Source organism: Trachypithecus francoisi, unplaced genomic scaffold (genome assembly GCF_009764315.1).
Source record: "Trachypithecus francoisi isolate TF-2019V2 unplaced genomic scaffold, Tfra_2.0 Lachesis_group17, whole genome shotgun sequence".
NCBI lineage: Eukaryota > Metazoa > Chordata > Mammalia > Primates > Cercopithecidae > Trachypithecus > Trachypithecus francoisi.
Window position 1 is genome coordinate 79021270 of NW_022681462.1, and position 17146 is coordinate 79038415.

Below are 17146 nucleotides of genomic sequence, written 5' to 3' on the forward strand. Positions count from 1 at the left end.
TAGACAGCCACAGGCAGACAGGTGGACGATGGGAAACGGGCCACTGGAGTTCAGGAGAGAGGTCCAGGCTGGGCATATAAATAGATATAAATATGGGAGAAATTAGCATAAAGTTGAGACAGGATGAGATTGCCTAGGATGCAGTACAGATAGAGAAGAAAGCGAGGACCGAACTTAAGGGACCCTCAACATTTAGATTTCAGGAAAAGAAGAGGAACCAGCAAAGGGGGGCGAAAAAGAGGAACCAGGGAGGTAGGAGAGGATACAAGAGGATAGGAAGTCCTGGAAGTCAGATGAGGAAAGGGCCACAGCTCCTCCGAATGCTGCTACTGGTCCAGCAAGAGCCTCGACCGCTTCCCACCCCCACCTGATCTAAAGGAGACACCAGAAGCAGGGGCGGGGTGAGGAGCACGGGTCCAGGCTCTAACTACAGGAAAGCCCATCCTCAAGCCCCACTGCTCTCTCCTCCCCATCCCAGCAATCTCCAGATCTGTTCACGAGGGGAGGGCATCCCGTAGGTCCCACTGCTGCCCACCAGCCAAGAGAGGAGATGGAGCAGAGGCTGAGGGGGTGGACCTTCTTAGCACCACTGGTTCAGACTGGGCAGCCTCTCCATCTCCAAATGAGGAGACAAGTCCAGGGAGGCGGGGTGCCTCACCTAGTATAGCCCAGCAAATCTCTGGCAGAGCCATCAAGAACCCAGACTGAGCAGGGTGTGATGGCTCATGCCTATAATCCCACACTTTGAGAATGCTGAGTCAGGAGAATTACTTAGTTAGAAACTAGCCTGGGCAACATAGCAATACCCTGTCTCAAATAAATAAATAAATAAATAAATAAATAAATAAGTCGAGCATGGTAGTTCATACCTGTACTCCCAGCTACTAACTACGTGAAGCCAGGAGTCAGAGACCAGTCTGGGCAACAAAGCAAGACCCTGTCTCTAAAAAAAAGAAAAAAGAAAAATTAGTCAAGCCTGGTAGCTTGTGCCTGTAGTCCCAGCTACTCTAGGCAGGATGATTACTTGAGCCCAGGAGTTCGTGGCTACAGTGAGCTATGATCCTGCCACTGCACTCCAGCCTGGGTGACAGAGTGAGACCCTGTCTCAAAAAAAAAAAAAAAAGAACCCAGACTGGACCCGGAATCCTGTGCTCTGCCCAGCTGACAGCTCACCCCCAGGGCCAACCCTCAGGGCACATTTCTTGCAACTCATGCCTGTGCCAGGTGGCAGTGAGCAGGCTCCTCCCAGGAGTCTCCCCCCAGGCCAGGACATAGCTGCACATATGTACCGGAAATGCCAGCTCTCTACAATAGCAATTCAGAGCCTTCCACCCACACTAAATCCACTCTAAGAAATATCAAATTATTTCCATCATTAAATCCAAAATGCCATGGAACAAATTGCTTCTCGGCTATTTATCTGGAAATTTCTGTAGTACTCATTGCCGGCACCCCTGAGTGCTTTAGCCTAAGAAGTGGCTCAAGAAGAATGGCTGCATCCACTGGCTGGTTACGAAGCAGCATCGATGGAAATGTGATGTTTTACTGGCTTTTTTTCTATTAAGTGAAAGAAAAGTTACTTTCCTCCAAGGTCAGGCTGATGTTTGAAGAATTCGTCTGAGCTGTGGTGGCCGACAAGCAGGCGTGGCTGTTTTTGAAGCCTCCTTCTTCAGGGATTCCAGGATTCTGTTACAGAATCTCCAGCACAATCTTGCGGGCTCTCTAATACCTTAGCCCCAACCAGGAGCATGTGTGGGCCCAGAAGTGAATCTAAATTAGAACAGCAGCTGGCTGGGCACAGTGGCTCACACCTGTAATCCCGGCACTGTGGGAGGCCGAGGTGGGCGGATCACCTGAGATCAGGCGTTCAAGACCAGCCTGGCCAACATGGAAAAACCCCTCCTCTACTAAAAATACAAAAATGAGCGGGGCATGGTGGTGCGCACCCGTAGTCACAGCTGCTTGGGAGGCTGAGACACCAGAATTGTTTGAACCCAGGAGGCAGAAGTTGCAGTGGGTCGAGATCGTGCCATTGCACGAAGTAAGACTCTGTCTCAGAAAACAGATAAGAACAGCAGCCATTTACTCAGTTCCCACTATACGTGAGGCGCTCCACTAGACGCCTTACTTGTACTACCCTCAGTAAATGCCACAATGACCTGTGTTGTCTTTATTCCCAGCCACACTGGAGGATCAGAGATCAAGGGCCCCTGTCACGGTTTCCCGGGGTGGGTGGAGAATCCAGACTACCTGATTGCAGGGCTCACTCTACAAGGCAAGCAGAGGGCTGTGCCAGGGATTCCGGAGGGAAGAAATGGAACATTAGCTAGGGGGAATGAGATGTCCAAAAGGGAGAACTGATTTTCCCAGAGAAGAACTGGGAATAAAACTTGAGTCTGGCCTTTGCTGGTTTTTCTCTGTCCTCCTGATGCTTCAGAGCTGTGACTTCTCAGAAAACCTCGATGGCTCTCAGTGAGAGAATGGCTCTCCTAGAGAATGAAGTCCACTCCTCGCAGTGCCTTCCAGGCCTCTAGCCACGATCAGACTGTTCAGTTTAATTCTCTCTACCCACCTAATTTACGCTCCCTTCAGCCCCATCTCACCACATACGACTTTCCCATTCTTTCTCGGATCTCTTCATCCCACAGGATCGAAACAGGTCATCCTGGACAATTTCTCTGTCCTGATAGACTTCTGGGCCAAAGAGACCTTTGTGCTTTTCCCCCACACACCCCACTCACCCACTTCCCTCTGGGCTCATGCCACTCTTTGTTCTTGCAATGACATAACTTTGCCCTACTCTCTGTGAAAAAAAAACAAAACAAACAAAAAAAGCCTCCCTATCCTTCAAGGCTCAACGAAAAGCCGCCTACTACAGGCGTCCTCACAGCCATAAAACCTTGCTCTCTCGCTCCCAGTTTCTCCTAGCATTTTCTGTCTAAGCCATCCTTGTGGTCCTTCCCCAACACTGCCCAGAGGGACAGTTATTAGTGTATTTTTCTGCCTCCTAAACTCAACTGTAAGTTTTTTGGAGAGAGAGTCAGATCCTGTTTTTAAGCATAGAAGTTCTGTCTGCTACAAAGTGGAGAACTCTGGTTTGGCCACAAACCTAACGTGCTTTTTGTTTCTACAGACAAACCAGTTAATCCAGAAAGTCTGCATTGGAGAGAACAATGTGATAGAAGAAGAAATCCGTGTGAACAGAAGCGTGCATGAGTGGGCAGGAGGAGGAGGAGGAGGGGGTGGAGCCACCTACGTATTTAAGGTAAGGTCTGCACCGCCAGATTTCCACCAGATTTCTGTGAATCTGCGATGTTAGAGCCTCATGACAGCCCTGGGACAGAAACACCTCAGATGCTTTTATCCCCATTTAAAGATGAGCAGGGTCAGGTGCAGTGGCTCATTCCTGCAGTCCTAGCGTTTTGGGAGGCCAAGGCAGGAGGATCGCTTGAGGTCAGGAATTCATAATCAGCTTGGGCAACATAGCAAAACCTTGTCTCTACCAAAAAAAAAATGTAAAAATTAGCCACTTGTGGTGGCTTGCACCTATAGTCAGAGCTACTTGGGAGGCTGAGGCAGGAGGATCGCTTGAGCCCAGGAGTTCAAGGCTACAATGAGCTGTGATCACGCCATAGCACTCCAGCCTGAGCAACAGAGCAAGACCCTGTCTCTAAAACCAATAAAATAATTAAAAAATAAAGATGAGCAGACTGAGATCCAGAGCGATATAGAGTCTGTCTGTTCAGGAAAGGGTAGACTCTTCTCTTACTGATACAGCAGCTCAATTTCACCATGCACAGCCTTTGCCATCCTACTTTCAGAGGGTCCTACTGTGCCCTCCTGGACCAGCTCTCTGTCCTAAGGTGGATTTTTCTGACATCATCACAGCCAGGCCAGAAACTGAAGACCGAGGCCACCTGCTAGGTCCTCCCACAGGACTGTGATGCTGAGCGCTTAATCTTGAATCTTTGGGGGCCAGAGTCAGAGACCCCTAAGCATGAGGGAGAGAGAGCATAGAGAGACCTGCTTCTAATCACCAGCATCCAGACCTCTGAGGCCAGTCTGAGGAGCTTCAGGAAAGGGGCTGGAGGAAGTAGAGGAAGCAGCCTCTAAGATCAACCCCCACCTCCTGGTATATATATTTTGCTTTTGGTATATAGGTTTTGCTTCTCTGGTTGAACCCTGACTGATAGAGAAGCTTGTGGAGCCAATGGGTTATTGTAACAAGGGTTCAGAAGCCCGCAAACCACCTCAGACCACTGAGAGGTCACCAGGTCACCCCACTGCCTAGCAAACCCTCAGTCAGGCTGAGTTAACCAGGGCTTGGGGACTCCAGGGGGAAGCACAGCTGGGTTTCTCAATGTCTCAATGTCTCCCTGGTCAGATGAAGGATGGAGTGCCGGTGCCCCTGATCATTGCAGCCGGAGGTGGCGGCAGGGCCTATGGGGCCAAGACAGACACGTTCCACCCAGAGAGACTGGAGAATAACTCCTCGGTTCTAGGGCTGAACGGCAATTCCGGAGCCGCAGGTAAAGCGCCGCAAGCATGCCCTCTCCCGGAACCTCTCCCAGGCTTTCAGCTGGGCCCTGATGCCATCGCATGCCTGAGGGCATCTTAGTCACTGGCACCTGGGATGCTGGGAGCTCTGGATATTGGTCCCAATATCCAGGGAGGGAGGGCAGGCAGCACCCTGGGAGCCCTGCAGGCTGTCCTGCTGACCTGGAGCTTGGACAGGTAGAAGGTCACTGAGAAAGTGAGGCAGGGAGCAGCCGTCAATCAGCCAGCTGACCCTCCGTGGGTTTTACCAGCATGCAATTGTTACAGCCTCCCCCGGAGATTCCTTCTTCCTCCAGGGGCAGATGGGCCACCCAGTTAAGATGTGAGCAGATGAAAAAATTCTGGGCAATGTCAGGCCCCCTAGACCCCTATGGTACAAACCTCCAGGCCCAGGGCTGCCAGACCCAAGCATACCCCACTGGAAAATCTCCTTCTTGACTCTCCACGGCTGAGCTCTCTTCCTTCATTAGTGGGAGCCAGAAGCACAAAAATGGGAGACAGGCAGGGAAGAGAGTATCAATTCCCTGATTCCTCTAAAGTCAGCCACCCCTAAAGACAGAAAATGCAATTCCTTTTTGTATTTTATTTTCCACACAATCAGACTGTGGGAGGATCTTAGAAGGCATTTAAGATTTGGGATTAATTAAAACAAATGTGCAAACTGTCTCTCAATTGAGAGACAGCTAGAAATAGAAGAGTAGAAACAGTCATGGGTCCACCATGAGGTTCTCCAGTGACATTCACAGCACCCCTACCGAGGCCCAGCACCCCTACCGAGGCCCAGCACCTAAGAAACCCTGAAGCACCTCTGCCTCTGTTGCACATGTGCTGTCAAAACAACCCTGCAGGTTTCTAGGCGGATACCATTCCTGTTTTACAGGAGAGCCAATGGGCTCACCAAGGCCTGATGACTTTTTTTTTTCTCAACATGGTTGAGCTGTTTAGTGATGGAGACAATTTTGTTTGTTTGTTTGTTTGTTTTTGCAACAGAGTCTTGTTCTGTCGCCAGGCTGGAGCGCAGTGGCACGGTCTCGGCTCACTGCCACCTCTGACTCGTGGGTTCAAGCGATTCTCCTGCCTCAGCCTCCCGAGTAGCTGGGATTACAGGCATGCACCACCACACCCAGCTAATTTTTGTATTTTTAATAGAGATGGGGTTTCATCATGTTGATCAGGCTGGTCTCGATCTCCTGACCTCAAGTGATCTGCCTGCCTCGGCCTCCCAAAGTGCTGGGATTACATGCGTGAGCCACTGCGTTTGGCCAGTGGCTCATTTCGTATTTTTAAAACACCGTTGTTCTGATTTTGATATGGGTTATTTTCCTTTCCACACATTTGCTGGAAGGCTGCAAGATGGGTATGGGGTCAGAAACCTCCTCAGCTGGGGCTGAGCAGGATGAAAGCACAGCACGTGGTCTCCACCATCTCGTTCTGATTTATTTATTATGCACTTGCTCACAGCCCTGCACAAACACCAGAGCCAACTTCTGGCCCCTATCACGCCTAAGGGGCCTTCCCTCTGCCACATGACAACAGCCTTGACAGGCCCACACCCTCCTCTGAGAGCAGAAGGGAGGACAGCAAAACCCAAGCTCAGCACCCACCCCTGCAGGTTTCATGGCTGACAAAGTCCCCCCAGCTTGCCTGATGGCCTTGTCTCAGCTCTGCTTGTCTCCATTCTAGATTCAAGCTTGTTCCTGACCTCAGCTTCATTTTCCAAACCTCGCTTCCTCTTTCTAACAAGACAATTATCCACCTACAGGTCCCTCTGGGTCCCAAGGAATCTCGGCCACAAGTGCTTCCAGAAACCCTGCCAGGCCGGTTCACCCGTAGGGTTCCGGCAGACACACACACTGCTGTTTCTACCTTCCACCATCAATTTCCAGGTCCCCACCACACATCATCTGCTGCAGCAGAAAGGATTTTAGGGTTTTTAGGATACAGTCACCCTTTCCTATCCATCAGTTCTGTGTTCATTGGATTCAAGCAACCACAGATCAAAAATACTCAAAAAAAAAAAAAGTCTGTACCTGTTCAGTCTTTACTGAACAGGTACAGACTTATTCCCTAAACAATACAATAACTATTACATAGGATTTACCCTGTATTGGGTATTATATGTAATCTAGAGATGATTTTTTTTATGGGAGAATGTGCAAAAACTATGCCACTTTATATAAAGGGACATTTATTTTGGTGTGATGGAGGGATCCTGGAACCAATCCTCCACAGATACTGAGGGACAACTGTACATGTCTGTTCAAATGTCCTATGGAACGGAACACAGGTTGGCTACACTCAAGCTCGGCTCTGTAGATAGCTTCCTTTGCAAGAGCCCAAAGCAACCCCAGGCATTGGGAGGCACAGCCCCGAGGCTGCCTTTGTTGCCAGGGCATCGTCCACCACTGACCAGGGCTTCTGTTCCTGACCTTGGAGCGGTTCCTGAGAGCCTGGCCCTGGAGAACCTCTAAGCAGGCTGAGCCCAGGTGTGAGGCTGTCTGCACGCGTGTGTTTTGCCTCTCAAGCCCCTGACACTCCTCACCCCTGGCAGTGTGTGGAGCATTTCATACACTCACTGTCTCCTTTGATCTTAACATCAACTCTGTGAGCTGGGTCTTATTATCCCCAAGCTACAAGTGAAGAAACACAGGCTCAGAATGGGCGTTCTTGCCCGTGCTTTCACAGACAGCAGTGGGCTCTGTGGTGCCTAGTCCAGGATTCCTGCAAGGAACTTCAGTGCAGGGTTTTGACATTTGGCTGCTCAAAGACTAATGAATCCCATTTCTTGTTAGGATGGGAGGCAGTTAATGAAATGAAGGTCCAGTGCTATGGGACTTGGCTGACATGAAGAGAAGATAGAGGAACGAGTTTAGTCACCATGCTGCCTGTCTGCCCACCTCCCCCAATCCTTAACCAAGCACAGCCCCTCCTTTTGAGCCAGAGAGGACTGGCAGGAAGCAGGGGTACAAGGCATGCTTTCATCTGGGTGTACTCAGCTGTGGCCAAACAGGTCTCCCTAGGACAAGCAGCCTCCTACTGAAGATGGGCCCCAGGAGCTGGAGCTGGTGCAGGCGCCCTCCAAGGCGTCCTGCATCCTTCTGGCCAGCATCCTCACGCGGGTTCCCTATCTCTTCCCGCAGGTGGTGGAGGTGGCTGGAATGATAACACTTCCTTGCTCTGGGCCGGAAAATCTTTGCTGGAGGGTGCCACCGGAGGACATTCCTGCCCCCAGGCCATGAAGAAGTGGGGGTGGGAGACAAGAGGGGGTTTCGGAGGGGGTGGAGGGGGGTGCTCCTCAGGTGGAGGAGGCGGAGGATATATAGGTAAAGATGATTCGTGTTCAAGGTGTCACTCCCTCCCCCTTAGTCCTAGGCTCCTCACCTCCCTGCCCTCTCCCGGCCCTCCCCTGGCCTGCCCAAGTGTGGACTGTGATGTGACTGCACGCCTCCCTCTCCGCCTGGCTGGACCTGCCAGAGGCAGGGTGTTGGCTCTCGAGCCAGCATCCTGCCTCCAGGCTTCCTCAGCGACAACATCAAGATCCCATGTGATTCTTGATCTCCCCCAAAGTCGATGATAAAGAGGCTTTGGCTTTCCAGACTAGTCTCTGAGTCACCCGTAAGGACTCCCCCAGCCTCCCTTGGATGGCCTGGCCAAGCCAGCTCCTGAAGGGGCGGGTTTGTGGTTTCATGGACTCCTCACTCCTGCTCCCTACCCCAGCCCACCAGCTTCCTGAAAGGCGCTGCTGTTCCTGCTGACGGGAGCTACTCCCGAGGGCAACTGCAGGCAGGCTTAGCCCAGCCCTTCAGCAAGCAGCCGGCCATTGACCCCAGCTGCCTCATCTGGGCTTCAGAGCACAGTCAGCAGAGCCTTCTGAAGCTGAGAGGCTGGGAGACGATGGCTCCCCGCTCCCCACAGATTAGGACGAATGCATGCATGCTCTGTGGTGTTCGTGTCTGTGTTTTGCTTTGACGCTGTGTGTAAGATGCTTGTGTTAACCACATGCTCTTCTTTTCCAAGCTGGGTGGGTGGGAGGAGCCCGAGGGGGGAGCCCAAAGATAGCCCAGCCCCAGGTGAAAGGAGGGACAGGAGCCTTAGGGTACAGGGGCTCATCTCCCGCAATCCCCACACCCCGCCACACCCAACCCTGACCCAGTGGGGCTGGAGAGCAGCTCTTCATCCTGACCAGTCCTGGGAGAGGCACCACGGGCCTATCCCAGCCTAGAAGGACTAGAACTTTTTGGACTCTTGCTCACATTAACCACTTCTTAGTGGGCCCCCAGCAGAGTGGTAGAGACCCCTCCTCCATCGGAGCTGGCCTGGACCTGAGGGGAAAGTAGCCACACACCCAGCATCTACTGGGCCAAATCCCACGTGCAGCCTCTGTGCCCTGAGCCTCCCTTCCCTCCCCGCATCCCTATCCCTGAGGTCCCCAGTGACCCCCTAACTTTGGCCAGAGCTGCATGCCCCGCTGATGTGCATGTGTGTTGATTTTGGCGCCCACCCCCCATGTTAAACTCTGCTCTGGTTTGCTACTCAGGCGGCAATGCAGCCTCAAACAATGACCCCGGAATGGATGGAGAAGATGGGGTTTCCTTCATCAGTCCACTGGGCATCCTGTACACCCCAGCTTTAAAAGGTAGCCCCTCTTCCAGGCAGCAGAACAAACTTCCTTAGGTCAGTCCTCCCACCAAGCTAAAACCTCAGAGTCTCTGACATGTATCCAGGATACAGAGGCACAGTTATGGGTCCCTGGCAGGCAAGCTTCCTATAGCGCAGGTCACCACATTTCCTGGAAGTCAGGATGTGTGCTTTAATACGAATGCAGAGGCAGAATCCTAGGAGAGGTAACAATAATAGCCCAATACCTGCACCAGCCAACCTGAAGATCACATATGCGCTTCCTCCCACACAAATGCAAACATCCATAGGCACCTATGCCAGCTGCCTCCACTGCACTCTCCATATGCACAGGAAGACTATCCTACACAGTTGTGCTTCCAGTGGCTATGGGACCTAGGAACAGGGACCAGAGCACCCACAGCGACCACCTGGAGACATAGTACTGAGGCTGGGAGTGGGGAAGCAGGCCCGGCCCGTGACTGACCGTCCCTCCTTGTCACCAGTGATGGAAGGCCATGGGGAAGTGAATATTAAGCATTATCTAAACTGCAGTCACTGTGAGGTAGACGAATGTCACATGGACACTGAAAGCCATAAGGTCATCTGCTTCTGTGACCACGGGACAGTGCTGGCAGAGGATGGCGTCTCCTGCATTGGTAAGGGGGCGGGGCCGGGGGAGGCAGAGGGGCAGACAGCCTGAGATTTGGCACATGACCACAAGTGGTTTCTGGGTTCCAGGACACCCTGGATTCGGTTTTGTAAGCTTTCTGTCCCTCCCCTACCTGCAACAGCTCAAGTGCTCTGACCCCTGTGTGAAAGGTGGGCCATGGCTCCTGAAGGAGTCTTAAAAGTCCTCTAGTATAGAATACCATCCCCACGGAGGGGCCATTCTGACCCCACTTAAACATGCCCAGTGACAGGGATCTCACTGCTCCTAAGGCGCTCTGTTCCCTTGGGCAGTTTCAGAGCCGGAGCGCTGTCCCCTTAACCTTCCTCTCCTAGGTTTCCTTACAGCAGGAGCTTTTCATGTGCAGTGTTTGAAGACAGTGCTCCCATCCTCCTCCTTTTCTTTTTTTTTGGCAGAGTTTCACTCCTATTGCCTGGGCTGGAGTGCAATGATGTGGTCTTGGCTCACTGCAACCTCCACCTCCCAGGTTCAAGCGATTCTCCTGCCTCAGCCTCCCGAGTAGCTGGGACTACAGGCGCCTGCAACTATGCCAGGCTAATTTTCATATTTTCAGTAGAGACAGGGTTTCACCATGTTGGCCAGGCTGGTCTCGAACTCCTGACCTCAGGTGATCCACCCGCCTTGGCCTCCCAAAGTGCTGGGATTACAGGCATGAGCCACCGCACCTGGCCCAATCCTCCTCCTTTAACTCTTCTTCATATTAAATAACCTGTTTGTTTGCAGCAGTTCATACAAGATGCAGTTTTGTGTCTCCTCCCCCCGCCGCACCGGTGTCCCTCTTCTGCATGTGGTCCATTGTCGATGTCCCTTTTGAAATGTAGTGTCCAGTAGCAAGCACGATGCCTCTGTGTGGTCTGGCCAGCAGAGGGCACAGGACCCCTCCCCACTCTAAGCCCAGCGCCTCAGGGCCACAGGGAAGTAATTTAGCCTCAGAGGGTGTTACTTAGAGCACACCCTGTTATTTGGTCACCTGCGGCCCCCACCTCTCTTCCAGATCTACTTTCCTTTCACCGTCCATCCTCACCCTGTAGTTGTGCAGCTCATGTTTTGAACCAACGTCCCGCCATTGATATTCATCCCTGTTAAATTTCCCTCCACTCAAAAGCTACAGCTAAAAGCTTGTAAAACCAGGATGAGTCTGGTCCTGCCCATGATTCTCTGAAAAGAGAAGTGTGACAAGGTCTCCAGCGATGGGAGGGAGCAGGTAGTTTTTGTCTCAGCTGGGGAGGTTATTTTTGACTTGGGGCCAGCTCAAAGGAGAAAGGGTGTGGTTGTCGGTGCCCCACTGGGACCTGTCTTCCAGTGTCGCCCACCCCGGAGCCGCACCTGCCACTCTCACTGATCCTCTCCGTGGTGACCTCTGCCCTCGTGGCTGCCCTGGTCCTGGCTTTCTCCGGCATCATGATTGGTGAGTGCACAGAGCCCCAGGGACTCCCAAGGGGGCGGGAAGGCAGGACTGAATAGTGTCTCAGGCTGTGCCACGGGTGCCAGGGTGTCACTTTGTTATGCTAGCCCCTGGAATTGAGTGGGGTGGTGATTAGGGAAGCCCAGGCCAAGCCAAAACCGAAGCTCCCAACCTTCCCCCAACCAGAGCAGCTGCAGTTCCCTGAGGAGCCCCTGATTCTGCACCTCAGCCCCGTGTGTATCCTCTGGCTGATCAGGGGGTGGGGAGCTCTCTTCAGGGTTCCTCACGACGGGGAAAGCTCATCCCCACCCCTAGACGTCACTTCTAGCTCCCATGTGCTTCCACCGGCACAGCTCCCGTGTGGCTCCCATCCTGTATAATGCACTAGCCCACTCTTCTCCAAACCAGCCCTCCACCACCCTCCAGGCAGACAGATGGGAAAATCGGTTTCTGAGTATATTTCTGTTCAGCCTGTGAGCCAAGGTGAGCTGACCTGCAGGTCACAGAGAACTCAGTGTGGTCCCAACCAGCCCTTACTGCTGGCAGAGACATGCCCAGTACAGATGGGCAGAGGCTTGAAAAGGGCAGAGGGAAAGGCTCCTGGGAGCCCTCGCAGGCCAGGCCCCTGCAGGCGAAGGGATCTTCCGGTAGAAGGGAGATGGCAGCACACACGCTGCGTCCCCATATGGTGCCATCCCTCAAAGGGACAGGATAATAGGAGCTAACACTTGTTGCATGGTTACTACATGCTCAGCAATTTGCACATTTCAGTTCATTCAATCCTCAAGTAACCCTAATCTGATCATGGTCGGTCCATAGCATAGAGGAGGGAACTGAGCACATAGTAGGTGACTCGTTTGCCCTGGCCCGTGTGGCGGGGGGCTGGGCTTTACACACAGAATCTACCCTCTGAATCACAATTTTGTTCTGGCTCCCATGGAGTTTGCCTTCCAGAACATCCTCACATGTAGGAGTGATAATGGTCATTCACATTGGTAGAGCTCTTTAGAAGTTTTCAAAACCATTTTACGTGGGTGAATTCATTTCATTGACAACCCTGGGGGTGGGGAGTGGGAGTGGTTAGGGAAACAGAGCAGGAGTTACCATCCTGCTTACAGAGAGGGAAACTACTGTCCAAAGAGGTCCTGTGACCTCGTCCTCATGGCTCAGCTGGTAAGTAACAAGAGGCGGAATTAGAGCACAGATCCCCAGACACCAGTTTAGAGATCTTTTCATTATGTGGCTCTTCTCCAACTCTGCGGCTTGGCAGTTCTCCAACTACAGGAAACACAATTGACCAAGATCCCAGCTGCACCCTCCAATCCATTGCTGTGATTGCATTGAAGCTGCCCTACCCCATGACTGAGCACAGCAGAAATGCTAAGGCAGGCCAATTCCTGGGAGCCGTGGGGCTCCTCTGATGACTGACTTTGGCTCCAGAACCCCTTAGGGCCTTGCTGAAAATTCCTTAGGCTGCATGGCACCCAGGGTGCTTCCACCCAACCTTCCCTCCCTCCCTCATTCACATGGGGTCAGACTTGCAACACGGTCTGCTGGCTCACCCAGCCTTCCCTGGCTCCCTCCCCATTTCCTCTCATGGGCATTTCTTCTAATAAAATCTGCAGACCATCTTGGGTCTAATCCTGTCTCCAGTCTGCTTCTTGGAGGACCCAGACTAACATGACTCTGCCCTGTATAATACAAATAATTCTTTTCTGGATTTGTGATTTTTAGCTTTACATTTACTTTAAATCATGTTTCAATTCAAGACACACCTTCACATCTAAAATCATTTTGTTAGTATTTCTAAGTATGATGGAAAGGTTCAGAGCTCAGGGGAGGATACGGAGATCCAGGGAGGCTTCCTGTAGGAAGTGGCCTGTGTAGTGCTTCAAGGGCCAGGCTGCCTGGTCCAGGCCATGTTGCAGCTGACCATCCATCTGCAGTGTACCGCCGGAAGCACCAGGAGCTGCAAGCCATGCAGATGGAACTGCAGAGCCCTGAGTACAAGCTAAGCAAGCTCCGCACCTCGACCATCATGACCGACTACAACCCCAACTACTGCTTTGCTGGCAAGACCTCCTCCATCAGTGACCTGAAGGAGGTGCCACGAAAAAACATCACCCTCATTCGGTGAGCACCCTGCTGCCGTCCTGGGAGGAGAGGGGCTGCAGTCTAGGGGCTGAATGTTATCACAGCAGACTCCTCTAGCCACAAAAGGTCAGCAGAGCCCTCCCTATGGGCACCCCTAGCCCTCCTAGGAAGACAAGCCTTGACATTCAAGGCCATGTGTGTTGGTTTAAGTTAATTCCTATACGTTTATGGAGTTTATACAATGAGAGGAGAACCAGGGCTCTCCTCCAAATTCATTGAGGTATGCTCTCTCCAAGGCTTCCTGGCCCTGCTTCCCTCCAGGGGAGCAGGGGAGCAGGGGAGCAAAGGGCCCCTCCTCTGAGCATCTAGAGCAACTGTACCTTCCTCTGTCACTCACTGGCAGCACTCCCCAGCCAGTACCCCCCGGCGATATGTCTGTCCTAAAGGAGCATAAGCCTCCTCAGGGAAAAGCCATGGTTCATACACCCCTGTGTCCCTGGCAAATATCAGACTCAATAACTACTGATTGAATGAATAAACATTTGACCATTGTCACGAGTCCCTGGTTGGAATCCTTCTTTCCAGTTTTCAGATGAAGAACTGGAAGTCCGAGATTGCATAGCCCAGCCGTGTTGAGGGTGTTACTCCTGAGTGTGTATGTTATCCCCTGCCTCTTGTGTGTGTCCACTAAATGTGAGCCCCGGGCTCAGGAGCCCCAGCTGCCTCATTACTGTGGCCTGTTTGACTCTGTCTCATCTTGTATTCTCCTTTGCACAGGGGTCTGGGCCATGGTGCCTTTGGGGAGGTGTATGAAGGCCAGGTGTCCGGAGTGCCCAATGACCCAAGCCCCCTGCAAGTGGCTGTGAAGGTAAGAAGTGGCTCACTCTTGAGCCTGCCCTTGGCTTGCAGACTCTGTAGGCTGCGGCTGTCAGCTCACAGCCTCCTCCTCCTCCCCACCCTCCCTTTCTCTGCCCAGACGCTGCCTGAGGTGTGCTCAGAACAGGACGAACTGGATTTCCTCATGGAAGCCCTGATCATCAGGTAAAGCCACAGAGAGACACCCTCATCCCAACTCCCCACTGCCCCGAAGAACCTGGAGAGGTTTCTAACAGATCGATCTCTCCAAGGGAAATGGTGTTGTCCCCAGCATGTCCCCTTTTCTCCAGTAGGAGACTTCCAAACATTCTAGACACTTCTTACCAGACTGGAACAACCCCTGGTGGTTGTTTCAGAAACAAAATCTGTGTAGCCTAATAATCCCACCGATGTCACGGTCTGCAACCAGTTCCCTGCTGTTCTTCATCGGTTCTTCTTCCCTCACTTTTTCTTAAGAAATGGAGCATGCTAGACTTTGACAGTACAAGATATAATCTCCCTCCAAGACCCTTCACCAATCCCAGTAAATGTGCTCCTAACATGATAGGAGGCCATTCCATCCTAGGCTCCCGTCAGCAGGGCTGAGTCTCAGCTGGCTGCATCTTTTGACTTGAGGCTCCAGGGTCTGTATTTAAGCTGAGAGTCTCAGTGCCTATGGCTCCTGAGGGCGTCCACAGTGGCAGCAGATCCCCTCAAGGAGGAGGCAGATGTTTGACCTCAAGATCGGGGGGGGGCTCATGGCCCCCCATCACACCAGGAAGACTCTGAATGTCCTGACAGGTGGGGGCAGATTGGGATGTCCCTTTGGTGGAAGTGGCAGGGGTAACAAGGCCAGGCAGTGTGAGCGATATGGCTGTGAGGTCTGGAGACACAGGAGAATACACAAAATAACATTTTCTGATGATACATGTAATTCCTGATTATGAATAAAACTTGGCAAGTATGAGATTATATTGAAGAAGACCCAAATCGCTCAATCTCACTACTTGGTGGTAACTAACCATTATATGTTGGTGTCTAATCACCCAGTCTTTCCACACTTGGGGGGGTGTACATGTATGTGTATGCACACACATGCATGCATATGTTGGCCCATGTGGAATTCCTAGGCCCCACTGCCTGTGTGTTCTAAAGGGATCATGTTAACAAGAAAACCCAAGTCTTGGTCCCTCCCATGAGGAATCCACAGGAAACTGATGGACTCATGAGGCCATCCCCTTTTCCTGGCTCGGTTTCACACGCTGTCACCTGGCAAGTCTCACCCAGTCTCTCTTAGAAGCAGTTGTTTTGCTTCACCTTCTGCCTGAGGCCTTCTTGGGAGAAATCGACCATGAATTCTAGTGCCCAGTCCATGCACCGGTATCTGAGACAGACACCCTCCTGCCCCCGAGACACTTTCTCACCCAAGTGCCTGAGCAACATCCTCGCACCTCCAGCCCCTCTCCTGCAAACGGAACTCCTGTGGAGCCTGCTCTGGTTCTTCCCACCTGCTCACCAGTGAGATTCTGGGTTTAGGCTCAGCCCGGGACCCCTGCTGCCCCTATTTACAGAATGTATTTATACATTGTAGCTGCTGAAAATGTGACTTTGTATCCTCTTCCCCCCAATCTAACATTTGCCCAGACTCAGCTAATTTTGGTTATACCCCACTCTGCTCTGCAGCAAATTCAACCACCAGAACATTGTTCGCTGCATCGGGGTGAGCCTGCAAGCCCTGCCCCGGTTCATCCTACTGGAGCTCATGGCAGGGGGAGACCTCAAGTCCTTCCTCCGAGAGACCCGCCCTCGCCCGGTGAGTGAGAACCAGTCTTTGCTGCAGTTGTTGTGCCAAGGACAGGAGCAAGGATGGAAGGAGCAAGAGTGGGCAGCCTGGGTAGCAAATTCCTCGGTGGAACCCAGGAAGTCAACTTTAGGCTTGGATAGGGGGGTGACTGACTGGAAGAGAATGAACAGAAGACAGAGGTAGATGATGGCTAAGCCCCAGGCCCAAGGAGCTTGTGCAAGGCTCCTGCAATGCATTTATATTAGTCCATTCTTGCATTTATATAAGAACTACCTGACACTGAATAATTTATAAAGAAAAGAGGTTTAATTGGCTTATAGTTCTACAGGCTGTACAGGAAGCATGGCTGGGGAGGCCTCAGGAAACTTACAATCATGGCAGAAGGCGAAGGGGAAGGAGGCACATCTGACATGGCTGGAGCAGAAAGAAGGGAATGCAGGGGGAAGTGCTATATACTTTTAAACAACCAGATCTCATGAGAACTCACTCACTATCATGAGAACAGCAAGGGGGAAATCCACCCATGATCCAATCACCTCCCACCAGGCCCCTCCTCCAACACTGGGGATTACAATTCAACGTAAGATTTGGGCAGGGACACAAATCCAAACCATATCTGCATTCTATAGCCTGGATCCATTCTCATGGCCTGCTGACTCTGGAAAACCAAACTAGAGACAAATAAAGAGGGGAATTTTCATGCCAGCCATGTCACTACTCAAGTAACTGACCCGGGCAGGTCACTCTGCAGCTACTCATTCAGAGCCCACTGTCCTCCTGTCTCAAGTAGGGATAATAATACCTGGACACTCTAACCTCGTATTTAGGAAGGTGCTACACACATCTTATGGTTAACAGAGCTTGGGAAGTGAAGATACCCAGGGTGGACCCAGGAATCCCAAGCTCCAGCCCCAACTTGGCCATTAGACACCCATGTGGTTTAGGGCAGTCTTAAACCTTTAACCTGGGTAAACTCACAGGTGAGATTTGAGGATTGGACTAGAACATCTCAAAGGTGGTTCTAAATTATTAAACACAGCAGCCTGGGCAGACCTAGAGCCCAGCTGCCCATGCTTGGGTCTGCAGGTCTTCAGCAGGCCCTGGGTACCAGGAACTGGAACTG

At 51.9% G+C, this 17146-nt stretch overlaps 1 protein-coding gene across 1 annotated transcript in view; it reads left to right on the forward strand.

The window, feature by feature from the left end:
* ALK (ALK receptor tyrosine kinase) overlaps positions 1-17146 on the forward strand; it is a 113346-nt gene that overhangs the window by 61336 nt on the left and 34864 nt on the right. The window contains exons 6-16 of the mRNA XM_033176744.1: positions 3134-3265; positions 4385-4529; positions 7698-7806; positions 7924-7990; positions 8275-8413; positions 9681-9833; positions 11169-11273; positions 13217-13403; positions 14142-14232; positions 14341-14405; positions 15903-16032. Of these exons, the coding sequence (XP_033032635.1) occupies positions 3134-3265; positions 4385-4529; positions 7698-7806; positions 7924-7990; positions 8275-8413; positions 9681-9833; positions 11169-11273; positions 13217-13403; positions 14142-14232; positions 14341-14405; positions 15903-16032 (1323 nt within the window). The remainder of the gene's footprint in view (positions 1-3133; positions 3266-4384; positions 4530-7697; positions 7807-7923; positions 7991-8274; positions 8414-9680; positions 9834-11168; positions 11274-13216; positions 13404-14141; positions 14233-14340; positions 14406-15902; positions 16033-17146) is intronic.